Source organism: Podarcis erhardii, assembly GCF_964252035.2.
Source record: "Podarcis erhardii genome assembly, chromosome: 8".
In the NCBI taxonomy this organism is placed as follows: domain Eukaryota; kingdom Metazoa; phylum Chordata; class Lepidosauria; order Squamata; family Lacertidae; genus Podarcis; species Podarcis erhardii.
In genome coordinates, this window is record NC_138499.1 from 66,278,978 (window position 1) to 66,293,853 (window position 14,876).

At 42.3% G+C, this 14,876-nt stretch overlaps 1 protein-coding gene across 2 annotated transcripts in view; it reads right to left on the reverse strand.

Annotated features, from left to right (window-relative positions):
* The window catches only part of CDYL (chromodomain Y like), a 99,286-nt gene extending 87,199 nt beyond the window's left edge, over positions 1-12,087 (reverse strand). For both annotated transcript variants that reach the window (XM_081873081.1, XM_081873080.1), the window contains exon 1: positions 11,913-12,087. In XM_081873081.1, the coding sequence (XP_081729207.1) occupies positions 11,913-11,936 (24 nt within the window). In that variant the 5' untranslated portion in view covers positions 11,937-12,087. The remainder of the gene's footprint in view (positions 1-11,912) is intronic.
* Positions 12,088-14,876: the final 2,789 nt, after the last annotated feature.

The window sequence follows — 14,876 nt, forward strand, 5'->3', positions numbered from 1 at the left end:
TGCTGTAGCTAAGAAGATACTACTTTGGGGGAACATCCCAAAATGTTTCATTCGCCACACAATGATATGTGCTATATAATATAATACACACAGAGAGAAAGAGGGTGGGGTATAGGAATCAAGTGACCAAGTCTGCTGTCAGTGGAGCAGCGGAATAAGAATATCCACAAACATGATATGGACTTCAATATATGGGGGACTCAAAGTTTGCAGAAATTTTTAGTTGGAAAATGAAACAACAGCTGATTCCTGTGTGCAAAATGGTTGGAATGTTTTCCCGGACTCAGAACTCACTGCTGGGCTTATATCTTCAGTCAGTCCAGCAGCTAGAAACTGTAGTAACTGGGCTCCCACTTTAAACCCCTTTGTTATATGAACTTGTCTAGGAAGGAGAGGACACTTGTAAGCAAGGAAATCTCTAGGGCAAACATGATAGTATGATATTAACGTACTGTATGATGTTATCTTCTGCATGGATTGTATTCCATGGAAGGAGCATATATACAAAAACACATATACTCAAACTGCCCCCACGTGATCATCCTTAGTACCCTGCTGCAAGCAAGGTGGAGAGTTTTTAAGCCAGGCTTCTTCAATCAACCTTGGCCCTCCAGATGCTTTGAGACTACAATTCCCATCATCCCTGACCACTGGTGCTGCTAGCTAGGGATCATGGGCGTTGTAGGCCAAAAACATCTGGAGGGCCAAGGTTGAGGAAGCCTGTTTAAAGCTCTCTCTGCATTTCTCACTAGGCTCTGGGATGCTATTGTGAGATTTCATAGGGCCATCTACGTTGCCACAAGATCTCACAAAAGCATCACAGAGCCTGGTAAGCACAATGGAGAGCTTTTCGCACCAGGGAAACATGGTGCAAGAGGAGCTTTCAAGCTCTCTGCCTTGCATGCAATTAAATTGTGCCATTTCAACAGTGAGGCATTGCTATCACTTGAGTTAATCATGTGCTAGATGTGATCATAATGTACTACAAATGTGTACCACAGCCTGAAATCTGCTACAGTCCCAAGTACCAAGTGTACTACGGTCATCCACACAGTAACAAGATAACTAATAATTATTGATGACTTATATGTAGTTAAGACTCTGCAGTCATCTAAAGTGAGGACAGAAGCCTGTTTGCAATCAACAAATTGCAATAATGTAATACTTGCCTGAGGCAACATCTGTGAACTCCCTAAACCTCAACCTCTACAGGGGAATTGTGCTACAGTTCTAGACTGCTTAAAGGGATGTGGGTGGCACTGTGGTCTAAACCACAGAGCCTTAGGGCTTGCCGATCAGAAGGTTGGCGGTCTGAATCCCCGTGACGTGGTGAGCTCCCATTGTTTGGTCCCAATTCCTGGCCACCTAGCAGTTCGAAAGCACGTCAAAGTGCAAGTAGATAAATAGGTACCGCTCCGGCGGGAAGGTAAATGGCGTTTCCGCGCACTGCTCCAGTTCACCAGAAGTGGCTTAGTCATGCTGGCCACATGACCCAGAAGCTGTCTGTGGACAAACACCAGCTCCCTCGGCCTATAGAGCGAGATGAGCGTGCAACCCCAGAGTTGTCCGTGACTGGATCTAACAGTCAGGGGTACCTTTACCTTCTAGACTTCTAAGATGGTAGACTTCTAGGATGGGTAAACCAGCAAAAGCGAATCTGGAACTCCCCAAGCGATGTTGGACTCTAATTCTATCAGCATAGGCAGCATGGCCAGTGGCTGTAATCCATATACCATATGGAAAGCTAAAGGTTCCCCATCACTATATTAAGCTACCCAAAAGAAAACACCCCAATTGTTCATCTTTCCTTCTTTCTTTGATTACCTGCACACTTCCAGTACAGCTTGCAGTCTCATTAACAATGAGATAGCAAAAAGGCAAGCAACCTAAAAGCAAAAGAACAGAGCGACTATCAAATAATTAATAATCCTACATATTCCATCTCCAAGATAAAAAACCAAGGGCATCCCAAAGCTCCAAAGGCCTGAGTGTTTTTGATACATCCCTAAAGGTCAGCTGCGCAGACCCATGCCAGATGTGCCTAGGGAAATCACATCTGGCAAGGTCTGGGCCAAAACTAAAACAGGAGTTCTAATGGAAGATCTTAAAGATGTGGCCATTCTTATTTTAACAATATGAAAGAGCAGAAGTCTTGAAGATACATCAGTAGACTTTACAGGCAAAAGCCGTTAGCAAACAGTAATAACAGATAGCATGTGATAAATTCTACACTGCCACCGTATATAACCCACCTGCAGCACTTTGAATCGGATGAACTTCCCAAATGGTTGTCACAAAGGCAGTCCCAAATATAACTAATTAAGAGTAGTTTAATTCTGAGATAACCAAAGTGTAGATAACTATGTTGAGACAGAACAACACTTAAAAAATAAAAATAAAAGTTAGAGCCTCAGCACACAAACTAGTTAATAAAAGGTGCTTAGGGCCAAAACCAAATGATTTTTATACTGCAACCGCCCTGTGATCCTCCAATGAGGGGTTGTCTATTTATTTATTTAATTAATTAATTATAAAATAAATAAATACTATATTTTAAAAAGCACCCCCATGCTGTGAACCTCGTCCTGTATGACAAGTCCAATCCCATCCAGTAGACTGAATACTAACACACCAACCATCCATTGATGGTTCTAGTGAAACTATTAGTTGTAGAATCTCTGTCTTGTCTAGATTGGGAAAAAAAATATTGCCATGTTGATCCATGGCTGGAGGGGGAACCAAAATCAGTTATAGAGGCTATACCTCTGTAAGGACCAACCAAAATGGCACAAAATTATGAGTTTTTCAAGTTACCAGTATCTTCCCTCACAAAGAGTTTTCAAAGAAAGTGGTAGTGGTGGGAACCATGAAGGTACAAGAGATAGACTAGATGTGGTAGCCATGAGGTCAGCTTCTCAACTCAGTTCCAAGATAGGGACTGAAGGCTGAGTATGTCCCTTTCGGTTCATTACTGATTCCAGGCACTAGTTCACAACACCCAGTACTATTACTACAAGTCATTTTCGTCCAATGGGTGAACCAGCTGGAGCTGAAAGAAAGAAACAGCTGTCTACAGAGGCCACCTGAGTCCAGGGACAGTGCTGAATCCAGGAATACCTACAATATCCTCCAGAGGAGTGCAACCACTTCCACAACAGGCCATCTTCCCAACTTGAGACAAATAGCACCCCTCTGTCTTTTCAGGATTCAGCTTTAATTTATTGGCCCACATCCAGCACATCACCATCTTCAAGCGCAGGTCTAACCCCTCAACTGCTTCTCCCAACTCAGGTGAACTTGAGAGATAAAGCTGGGCATTATCTGCAAATTAGCACCTCACTCCAAATGTCCTGATGATAGCTCCCAGTGACTGCCATATGGATCTGAAATAGCATGGGGAAGAAGATGCAACTCCATTGAACCTCACAGAATAGCTCCTATGGTAGCAAACAGCTTCCTCCTACAACTTCTTTCTGAAAAAGTCTGTGGAGACTAAGATCAGAACTACTGAAGCACCGTGCCCCCAACTTCCCTGAGATGCTCCAAAAAGATACCATGGTCAACACTATCAAAAGCCGCTGAAAGATCACACAGAATGAGCAGGGTCATACCACTACATCTCTCTTGACAAATGTCCTCAGCCAGGGCAACCAAGATGGTTTCAGTGCCATGGCCAGGCCTCAAACTAGACCATATCACCTTGTCGAACACCTTTTCCAAAAAGGGGATATTTGCCACTGTACAATAGTTATTTAACATCTTTGGGTCCATGGGGGTCCTCTTAAGGAAGTGGACACATCACCACTCCTTTAAGGTACGTTATAGGTACTGTAATAATATGCTAGCAATTTTGTGATGATGTGGGGAAATTTTACATGTTAATCTTACCACACACTGCACTAACTTGTGTCTACTTCACTAGTAGACATCAAAAATACAAACAAGTTTTAAATGATTTCAGAATATCCTCATGTTGTTTTGCACAAATTTAAGCATTAGGAGCAGTGGTGTTGGGTAAAAATTTTCTCAAGTGCTTTTCCCCCAGGGAAAATTTTCTGTTTCATAAGCTCATTAGTAACAATTAGTGAATGCCAACTGCAAATGAATATTAGGCAAGGTTTTTTTTAAAAAAAAGATTTGTTTACTAAATACAAGCAAAATAAACATGCTAAATTAGTTCACTTTCTAGGGCATTAGAAAATGTTCTGGTGGAAACTGAACATTTTCTTACGCAAATTATCCTAATTCACAATTTTCCAGAAAGCCTACACCACTGGTTAGAAATAGCACCTAGCAAAAATAGTGTAAACAGAATTGAGAATTGTGGCCATGAGAACTCACTTATGTGTGCAGTGATGTGTCAGTACAAAAGAGAACAAAGAGAAAACTAGCAGCTCACTCCTTAAAGAGAAAATAAGTATATAATAAATAGCTCAAGCACAATCCTCAGTAAAAGGTTTATCCTCAAACTACTCCACAAGTGCAAGACAATGCCTACCCACTTCAGCTTTTACAACCTAGTCTTTTAAACACTGTTTTGGCTTTGAAAACAGGGCTGTAAACATCTATATGCAAAGACCCAGTGTTCTTAGCAGTAGTTTCCATATAGCATCAAATGAGTAGTTCTGTTTAAATATAATAAGGCATCAAAAAACTGCATACGAGCAACATCATAACCAACTAATGCAAGGATATATTTATGCCCAAGACTAATATTGCATATTTCATGCGCATTTTTACTAAAAGTAGATAGTTCTTCATAATGCTGAGGAAATAGTTTAAAGCTAGGTCTCTCATGATGTTCTCAAAAAACCCACTAACTTTATTGACATCTTATCTCCCCAAATATTGCTACTTCACAGTATCTCAGTGGGACAATATGCAAAGCGTTTGAAACATTTAAGCATTTTAAGCAAAATAATATACAGAAACAACACACAATTACATTTCACTTTGTCCTCATTCAGAAGCATGAACTAGGAAATGTGTTCTTCCTTCAACCCTTCCACCAACAGCTCACTCTACTTACCATTACCATATCTATACAATGGGTTGGATCCAAGTAAACATAATGAAGTCAATTGGACAAGTTAGTCATTTCAACAGCTCTACTCTAAACATGACTTAAGTCTAATTAGGGTTGCCATGTGTCCTCTTTATCCAGGACACATCCTCTTTGTCAGGGTTAAAATTTCTGCCTGGGTGTATTTTGTAAATTTGCCAAAATGTCTCTGGCTATACTTTCTGGATGAGACACAGACATAACTGGTGGTTGAAGACTTGCTTTCCTCTTCTCTTCTCCTGCCCCACTCAGCAATATATCACAGCTTCTATAGCCTAGATATACAGGGTGAGTCCTTTAAAAGAGGCACCGTGGATACAGAGCACACATGTTCCATGGGACCTCTTTTAAAAGACTCACTCTGTAGTAGGGGTATTTAATATCACAGCATCCTCTTTTTTGCTCTTCAAAATATAGCAACCCAGATCCAACCCATCATGTTTGCATCAAGGATACTTAGCTCTTTAGTTGTTGTTTTTTTAAAAAAGTAACAACCAGGATTCTGAATTCTGTACTCAAAGAACTCTTGATCAGGAGCTATAATCTCTTCTCAGGGCCAAGCATGTCAGGTGGGCATTCTTCATGGAATTTTTTCTAGTGTTTTATTTTTCTACAGAAATTTTTCCATTTCGTAAGTTCATTGGTAACAATGAATGGAAGCCAAGTACAAATACAATATTAGGCAAGCTCTGCAGTTTCAAAGCTTTCAGCTTTGTTTACTCAATACAAATAAACATGCTAAATTATATCACTCTGTAGAGTATGATAAATATTTCCAATTAAGACTTGGAAACCACATGTATTCATGTTCACACAATCAGCAGCCAGAGATCCCCAAGCGTGTATACACATGGTGGAATCAACATATATTCCCTGCTACTATATTTGGTAAATATGCTGGATACATGCAATTTCTTACAGAAATATGATATATGTGTAATAAATTCATCTTCAGAAAGCATCAACCCATTCCAAATACTATACTACTATCAAGCAGATTATCATCTTGGAACAATGGGTGGCCTTTACAGGTTAGCTATAGGTAACTTTAAGAAAGAACTGGACAAATTCATAGAGACAATTGTATCAACATTTGTTAGTCATGATAACCAAGCAGGACCTCCATGTTCAAACTCCTTGTATCTCCGATTAAACAACAGCGGGGGAATGGCCATTACCAGCAAACACCAACACCATCTAGCTGGCCACTTGTGGCAACAGAATGCTAGACCCAATGAACTTTGGTCTCAACCAGTGTTTCTCAAACCTGGGTTCCCAGCTGTGGTTGGACTACAACTCCCATCATCCTTGACCACTGGCCCTGCTAGCTAGGGATAATGGGAGTTGTACTCCAACCACAGCTGGGGACCCAAGTTTGAGAAACACTGAGAGTCTGAACCAACCAGGGAAGTTTTCTATTTCATTCCTCACATCATTTCATCTCAGGAACCATATCCTTCTAAATTCTCCATGCTTAAGGGTCAGTTAACACTCTTGACGTTTTTGATGCTAGGATACATAAAACGTACAAGGGACGTGGGTGGCGCTGTGGGTTAAACCACAGAGCCTAGGACTTGCTGATCAGAAGGTCGCGGTTTGAATCCCTGCGACGGGTTGAGCTCCCGTTGCTCGGTCCCTGCTCCTGCCAACCTAGCAGTTCGAAAGCACGTCAAAGTGCAAGTAGATAAATAGGTACCGCTCCGGTGGGAAGATAAACGGTGTTTCCGTTTGCAGCTCTGGTTCGCCAGAAGCGGCTTAGTCATGCTGGCCACATGACCCGGAAGCTGTACGCCGGCTCCCTCAGCCAATAAAGCGAGAGGAGTGCCGCAACCCCAGAGTTGGTCACCACTGGACCTAATGGTCAGGGGTCCCTTTACCTCTTTACATAAAACGTAAAGGAGAGCTGGGAGTCTCCAGGCTCACAATGGACATATATCAGGGAGTTGCTACTGGCTGAAGCTCCCTACCGCAAACCTACCACACATCCTGAAACACTGGGGATGTACTACGTATTTTGGAAATGCCAATGCTGCAAATTGACCACTGCATTATAGCACTCTCTGTCCCACTTTAGCTCTTGCCAGCTTTTCTCTTCTCCGCATTCACATTTGAAGCCATTTTCATAATCATTCTAGTTCACCGTCTTCCATACTACGGGGAGCTTTGAAGCCTCAAGAATCTTTAACATGTACAAAGCTCAGCTTTTGTTTGTTTCAATGTTGTCTTTTCACATATTGATGCCTTTCTCTCTTATCTCTATTCAATTGTGAGTAATGGTTACAATACAGTTGTACACCCCGAATTCTTGTGATGACTATAGCTTCAATTTTAAATACGAAACTCACACACCAACTAAATTTAAATTGTCTCATTCACCAATAAAAGTCAACAGTAGCTGCTTGCCATAAACAATATAGCTAGCTAGGTTGAAATAAAATTTTAGTTGAGCATCGTACTCTAATAACTCAATACTATTTGGAAGTTCCCTGGTTCCTATGAACTTGAGACCCTACTTCCCATTATAATTCTCAGTTCAGTTGATATTATCTTAATTATTCCATACATGTGTCAAATCTGAACAGCTAGGACACAATGAGAAGAATTAGCCATGCCTGTCAGTCTGGTTCACCCATTTCCTAGACAATCACCAAAACCTGTACATAATTTGGAACTTCTGAATCTTTTTACTTGGGCTGTCATTTGATGGCCAGTATTTGAAGTAAGCACATGTTTTAACATAGTGTGTTACCTAGTATACACCCTTTCAGAATGCAAACTGCCCCAAATCTAGAAGACAGTATAGGTCAGGAATAAAGAAACGTCAGTCATTTATGATACTTATTAGAGCAAGTACAGATTGTCAAGTTAGCTAGCTTGTTGATCAGGCAGCTAGTAGCCTATTTTTTATTTAAGGTGTCCCCCCCCCCGTGTTTTAATCTTTCAAGAAGATTTGCAATGCAACATCCAAATACAAAGAGAAAACCAATCATAATAAACTCACCAAAGTTACCACAAGTATAGTACACACTTTCAGAATATAAAACAGCAAAAGGAGCTTAAAATAGAGCTGCTAAAGCAATCAAATTGTCCACTGCACATCTAATAAAATCAGAGGGGAAGACAAAAGTAGACAAACGTATCTGGGGAGGACATTCCAGAGCGTAGTGCCACCACCAAGAAGGCCCTATCCCCAGTTACCACCTATCTCATCTTCAAAGATGGATACCCAAAGAAGGACCTCTGAAAATCACATTAATCAGGCAATTTCATATGGGTACAGGTGGGGTTTGAGTATTATTCATTTGCTGTTGTCCTCATTTTCTTCCCCACTGCAACACATGCAAAAAGCAGAACAAAAACAACTACCTGTCACCAATCTGAAAAAGCCTCAACATAATTAATGGGCTTAATATTTTGATTTATTTTTGTTTAAATTATGAGTGCTGTCAAATCTACAGCATACAGTTCTGGATCATGCCTACTTAATGGAGGGCCAAAATTTTGATATTTTGAAACTGATACTGTACAAACATATTAAGATGATTGTGTGTAGAGAACCCATCCTAAAAAACAAGCAAACCAAAAACAAACCTGTTCATTGTATTTAAAATCCCATTATCTTCATAAAAAAAGATGTTTATGATTCACTATCTGAGATAATTTGGTGAAATTATTAATTCCAAAATCCAAGTAAGAGAAATAATTCTCAAAAGAAGTATTGCTTGGGTCATGTGTTGGGTAAGTTAGCAAAGCAAGTTGTCTGTTCCTCAAGCTTCTAGAGATAAGTGGTGGATATTTAATTCAAACAACCTATAGATTTTGCTTAAGTTTCAAGTAAAAAATGTGCATAGAATATCCTAATATGAGAATACTGTGATGCCATTAATAAAGAGCAAAATTCCATGTGTATAAATTCAGGTGAAAAGATGAAAGAAAGTCACTTTATCCAACTCCTTGAATGAATGCTTGACTTATAACTTCAGGAATCCTTTTAGATAAATGACTGTGATGTACAAGACTCCTAAACTTTGATCCGCTTCAACTGGTCTTCTGTATCCTGCTTTGAACTATTAGATGAATCCAAGAGAACTATATCCAGTCAGAATAGTACATTTGACCTGTTGCTTCTCCAAGTTATTTTCCAGGAAAAAAACAAAATGTTGGTCTGTCAAGTTGCTTTTCTTTGAGTTGCAGAGAACTCTCTTGAATATTATCTTTAGCACTAAATAATATATATATATATATATATATATATATATATATATATATAAAACTCAACAATCCATATTTTTCAACCATAAACAACAAAAGTATTTCATGGGAAAGATAGAATTTCCTAGGAGTTTCTTTTATTTCTAAAACATCCAGTAATCAAAATTTATATTCCTTTGATAGTTTTTTTGTTTGTAGTTCCAAAAAATATCATGGCAAAGACAGCTGTAAATCTTTACATCATGTTCATCATTTGGACCAAACGCAATGCCACTGCATTCTAACTCTGAAGGATAAACACCCCAATGCCCCAAAGAGAGACCACGGCCTGCCCCTTTCATTTAGCACCATACATTAGCAATTCCCAACAAATCACTGCAGAATTCAATACAGGACCAGACGGCATCACAGCTGTATCTGACCAAGACATCTATCCCACTTATATGGGATATCTGTTCACCCCTTCACAGGCACAGCCAGACTCAGCTGTCTTCTACCTGAAACTTGGCATGAAGGACAACAATCATCAAGCAACTCTGGAATTTTTAAACAATGTATTTGTGTTAATATATTTCAAGAGTGAGTCTACTTGTAAAAAGAATCACAATGAATGATCTATGGTGCTCTAAAAAATAAGACAAAATATTTGAAAAGAATGTTTCCATATCAACATCCTTACTCATGGGATTGGCCAACTTACTTCATTTAATGAAGTATTCCAGGAACTGGATAGGTCCCAAATGGTATTTGCATCCAGCATCTGGTATATTTTTATGCCTTAATGTCCTAATCACCCTTCCAACTCATTTAGTTAGTGCGACTAAGAGACATCAGTTCCCATAGCTAATAAGCATGACTGAATGATACATTGATTACCACCTTAATGGTTGAGGTCCATATTAACTGTTGGATGATCCAGAGGCGACCACTCCATGAAGTCATCTGCCTTGATCACCACAGCATTCAATTAAAGGTTTGAGTAAGGCTAATTTAGTGAACTCCGTCATAAAGGTTTTTCTTTCTCCCACATTTCATCCAAGGCTTAGTTTGGCTTCAACTCTAAAGACGGGTGAAATCTTCACAACCATTAACTATGAGATACCAAACCTTCCTATTATTGGTTTAGTGGGTTCAGAAACTTTATTCATCAAACTCACTCAAAACAAACATGTGTATAGCTATTTTTCTATTGACTGAATAGGATCTATCCCTCATTCACAAGAAGTTCCTCCTAGTACACTGGCAAGGCACTTAGTTGCACAATCCTATTCATGTTTACTCAGAAGAAAGTTCCAATGTGTTCAGCAGGGCTTGCTCCCTACTATTGTGTTTAGGATTTCAGACCCAAGTTTCATACTTTTTTTCCAGTATATTTCACTTCTTCCTAAAAAATTCAGATTCAGATAAACAGTAGCAATCTAAAAATACCAACACACACTCTAAATATGTATTTGCCTAAAGGACAAGAGAACTATTGCCTCTTCAGTGAACTGATATTTATCAAATGGGTTCGAATAGTTCCAAAATAATTATTGTTGCAGAGCCCTAACACAACACTTCGTAAATATCAAAACCAGGAAGTTGCATTTAAGAGGATTTCCAGTGTGCATCCACATACATTAGAGATGTGAAAACTTGAAATTCAAAGTTAAAGCAGTTGCCCCCTTCGCTGGCGAAGCTAAAGACTCCAATCTATACCACAGGATCACATAGTAGTGCAAAAAGGATGACGTCTCTTTAGCACCAGCTCTGAACCTACCCCCCCCACCATATTCTTTTTTTAAAAAGAAAAACTTGCCTTCCTGCAAAAAAAACAACGTGGAGGCATGTAGTTTTTGAATGTTTCATGCTGTGCATCAACTCAGCTGGCTTGCTGCAAGGCTAAGATGTCAATGCAGTTTCAAAAGACGACCCCAGGAAAGAAAGAAACCCTTCCTCGTGCCCGCCCTAGAGGGGGCATGGCTTTTGCACGCATTTTTGCACACTACCGGGGGGGGGGGAGGGCACACAGCCACCTCACTTTGGGTGCACAAGGAGCTTCTGAGCAAGTCGTGGCTGTCAGCTCTTGCAACCCAACGTCCGGAACCCACCCGGCAGCACCCACCCACCCACCCTTCCCCTCCCCCCCTCCCTCGTGGAGTCCGAGTGGCGAGACCGGAGAGGGCAAGGGGGCGGCTGTGGAGTTGGGAGAGGGGTTGTGGGGCCGGGCGGTGGGGTGGGGAGAGGTGGAGTAAGGCGGGCAAGAAGAGAGGAGAAGAGAAAGCGCAAGCCAATGGCAAACACTTTGCCGTCTCCTCCTTTCAGTCATATTTCCGTCCTCTTCTCTAGCGAAACTGGGGGAGGAGGAGGAGGGCAGGGAGGCGAAAAGCTCGCAATTTGGAAACACGCGCACGCGGGCCGGCGGGAGCGCGCGCGAGAGCGCGGGCGGGCGCCTACAGGGCCCCGCCAAGGGAAAAAAAGAGAGGAAAGAAATGCAAGGGTGTTGGGGTGGTTTTTGTTTTTTTTTTTTTTAAGCGTTAGCACTTAAAATAGAGGGGGGGGCCGAGAGTGAGGAAGGCGGGGGCCACGGGGTGGGGGGTTGTGGAGTTGGGGGTGGGGTGGGGTGGGGGGGGAGAGGAAGCACAAGGGTCTGTGTTACCTCGTAGAGTTCTTCGGAAGCCATGCTGAGGCGCCCGCCTCCCAAGGTGGAGTTGGGTGCTGGTTTGGAGATACTTTTGTCTCAGTTGAGTGTCTGCCGTGGCCTCTCTCCTCCTTTCCCCTCCTCTTCTTCTTCTTCTTCCTCCTCTCTCTGTGTGTGTGTGTGTGTGAGTGAGTGTGCGCGTGTCTGGCTCCTCTCCCCCCACACTCACTCTCCCCCCAATGCCCGTGTGGTGCTGCTGCTGGTGGTTGGTGGTGCCTCTGCCGCCCTCCTCCTCCGCTGGTGGTGGTGCTTGTGCGCAGAGCAAGCTGCGCAACGGGGCTCTCGCTCACTCGCACTCGCACTCACTCTCGCACACTTTGCTCGCGAGGCGCGGGAGAAGAAGGCGACGAGGGTGTAGGGGGCGGGGGGGGGGGCGCCGCCGCCGCGCGCGCGAGGAGGAGGCAGCTGCAGCAGCAGCAGCGGCGACTCCCCTCACCCGCTGCCGCCGCCGCTCGGGCGTCCCTCTGTCGGCTGCCGAGCCTGGCCGAGCCTCCCACTAGGCTCACTAATCGAGCGCAGAGAGAGTGCCACACGCCCGGGCTCCAGCCTCGCCTAGCGCCATCCTCTTCCTCCTCCTCCTCCTCCCCCTCCCCTCCTTTGATCGCCCATTGTCTCCTCAGCTGAGCGGCGGCGCGAGGGGGCGGCGGGGATTGGGCCAATGGCCGCCGGGAGGAAGGGGGAGGAGCGACGGGAGGGGAGGGGATTGAAGGAGGAGGAGGAGCAGCAGCAGCAGCAGGAGGAGGGGGGAAGTGGGGGGTGGTCTGGGGTTGGGGGCGCTGGTGTGCCGTGGGCTCCGTCGCCGCTGGTGCTGGTAGCAACCATGGAGGGAGGGCTGGACCCAACTTTTTGAGGAGGTTGGGGGTCCCACCTCTCCCCTCCCCATTAAAAAAGGCCACTACCACTCAGACTGTGCTGAGGTGGGTTGGGGGGACGCAGGGCTGTTCTTCAAGCCCCCAGACCCAAGGAAGCAGGCACACAGCACCTCAGCACTTCCTCTGCTCAACCCCAGCACCCTTGCCCATGTAGCCTTCAGGTCCACCCATTCATCAACTTCACCTCCATCTGTTCTGTCTCCCTTCAGCCTTCCCATCTTTGCTTAGCCAACCCTTCAGCCCCTCTCATCTATTTCTGTCCTTTCAGACTCCTTCTGTTCCAATGGTGATCTGGTTTAGCCACCTAACATGATCACCCTTTCCATCTACTCATTTGCCTGTCCCTTTTACGTTTTACTTCCATGCAACTTCATGGTCCGCCCACATCATCGCACCATCAGCCCATTGCCTTTTCACCTTCTCATCTCATCTACATTCATCTCACTTCATCTCCCAACATCCCCACCCATCCATAGGCTCTACATTCATAAAATATTTTTGCCCATTCAGACTGCCATTCCCATCCACCTACAAACTACCAACTCATTTTCTCACCCACCCTCTATATGTATCCCATTATCGCCCATCTGTTCATCAGACCAGCATTTCTACATTCTCTACTTACAAACTCACCATTCTTTCCAATTACTGTATTGCATTTCCATTTTCTAACCATTCTTTTTAACCAGTCCTCTTTATGTGTATCTACTACTCATCACTTTCATTTTATTTCTCTTAAGATTTCTGCTCAATTTTACCTACATTGCTTTCACCTACTATTATTGATTAGTATCTCAATCTCTTCCATTGTCCATTCACTCCATCTATTTGCACCCATCACCTTGGTTTTTACCTGTTCAGATGTACTTATCCATCTTGTTTTATGTCTTAAATTTTTCCATTCATATCCCATCCATCAACACACTGAGACTGCAATCCTAACCTCACTTACTAGTAAGTACATCACATTGAATTCAATAGGACTTAATTATGAACAGACATAGTTAGGACTACACTGTAAGCCTCTTCTCATTTATTATATGCATTTTTTTATCCATTAACAATATCAGTTTTGCTGTCATATATGCATCTTCCAGTTCTGTCCTAATTTCCAGCAACAGTTTCATGTTCCCAGCTTCATTTTTAGTACCTTCAGTATTTTATATAAACTTTATATTACAACTGCTTCAAAAGTCTGTGGTTATGCTTGCCATTATTGTGGCTGCTTGCGGAGACTTCTGGAGCATTTGAATATGAGGAATTGCATACAGCAGTGGGAGAATTCATAAATGGTTTCTTGGCAAATTTCTTCACCTCCTGAAGAAAAATTGATTAAATATTGCCTTAAAAATGATTGACTAAAAGCCTGTCTTCCACTCAATTAAGGAAAAACATAGGCAGATACAAAACCAGATATGCAAAGCGAGCAACATCAAGAGATGCTTAGGTTAGGGCTGAACTCCAAATGAATAGAATTTCAGTTCACGTACATCACATACAATTGCACATAACAAAATAAAGATTACAAGAAATAAAATACTTTTTTTAACCTCTTGGCATATTTACCAGAAAAGAAAACAAGCAGAAAATGGTGTTCTTGAGGTTTGCTGAGCATTAGGACACGAAGCAATATAAAATATAGCATAGGATTTACAACACATAATTGTAATTTCTGCAGCCAGGATTTCAAACAAAGTAGTTTGTTTACATTGTCCAAGTTCATAGATGGGCAAAGCTTATTGACAGTGATTCCTGCTGCACTGAATGTTCTCTTAAGTCATTAAAATAGTTTGATTACAATTTCTTGCAAGCAGTGAATTTGTCTGCTACCAGACGAGGAGGTCAGCAAAGTTACTGACCTGCTATGGCACACTCTTGCATTTCACTTAGCAATGCATATGCAATATTTGCTGCATCAGGTGTGGAAAATGTAGAAGTTTCAGCAGCTTCGTAGTCTGCTTTTGGATCAGAAATTGCAGTTCTAGAAAATCAGTTCTCTATTTCGCTGGAAAACAGCCTGATTGACTAACTTGGCCTTTTGCATTGGAGC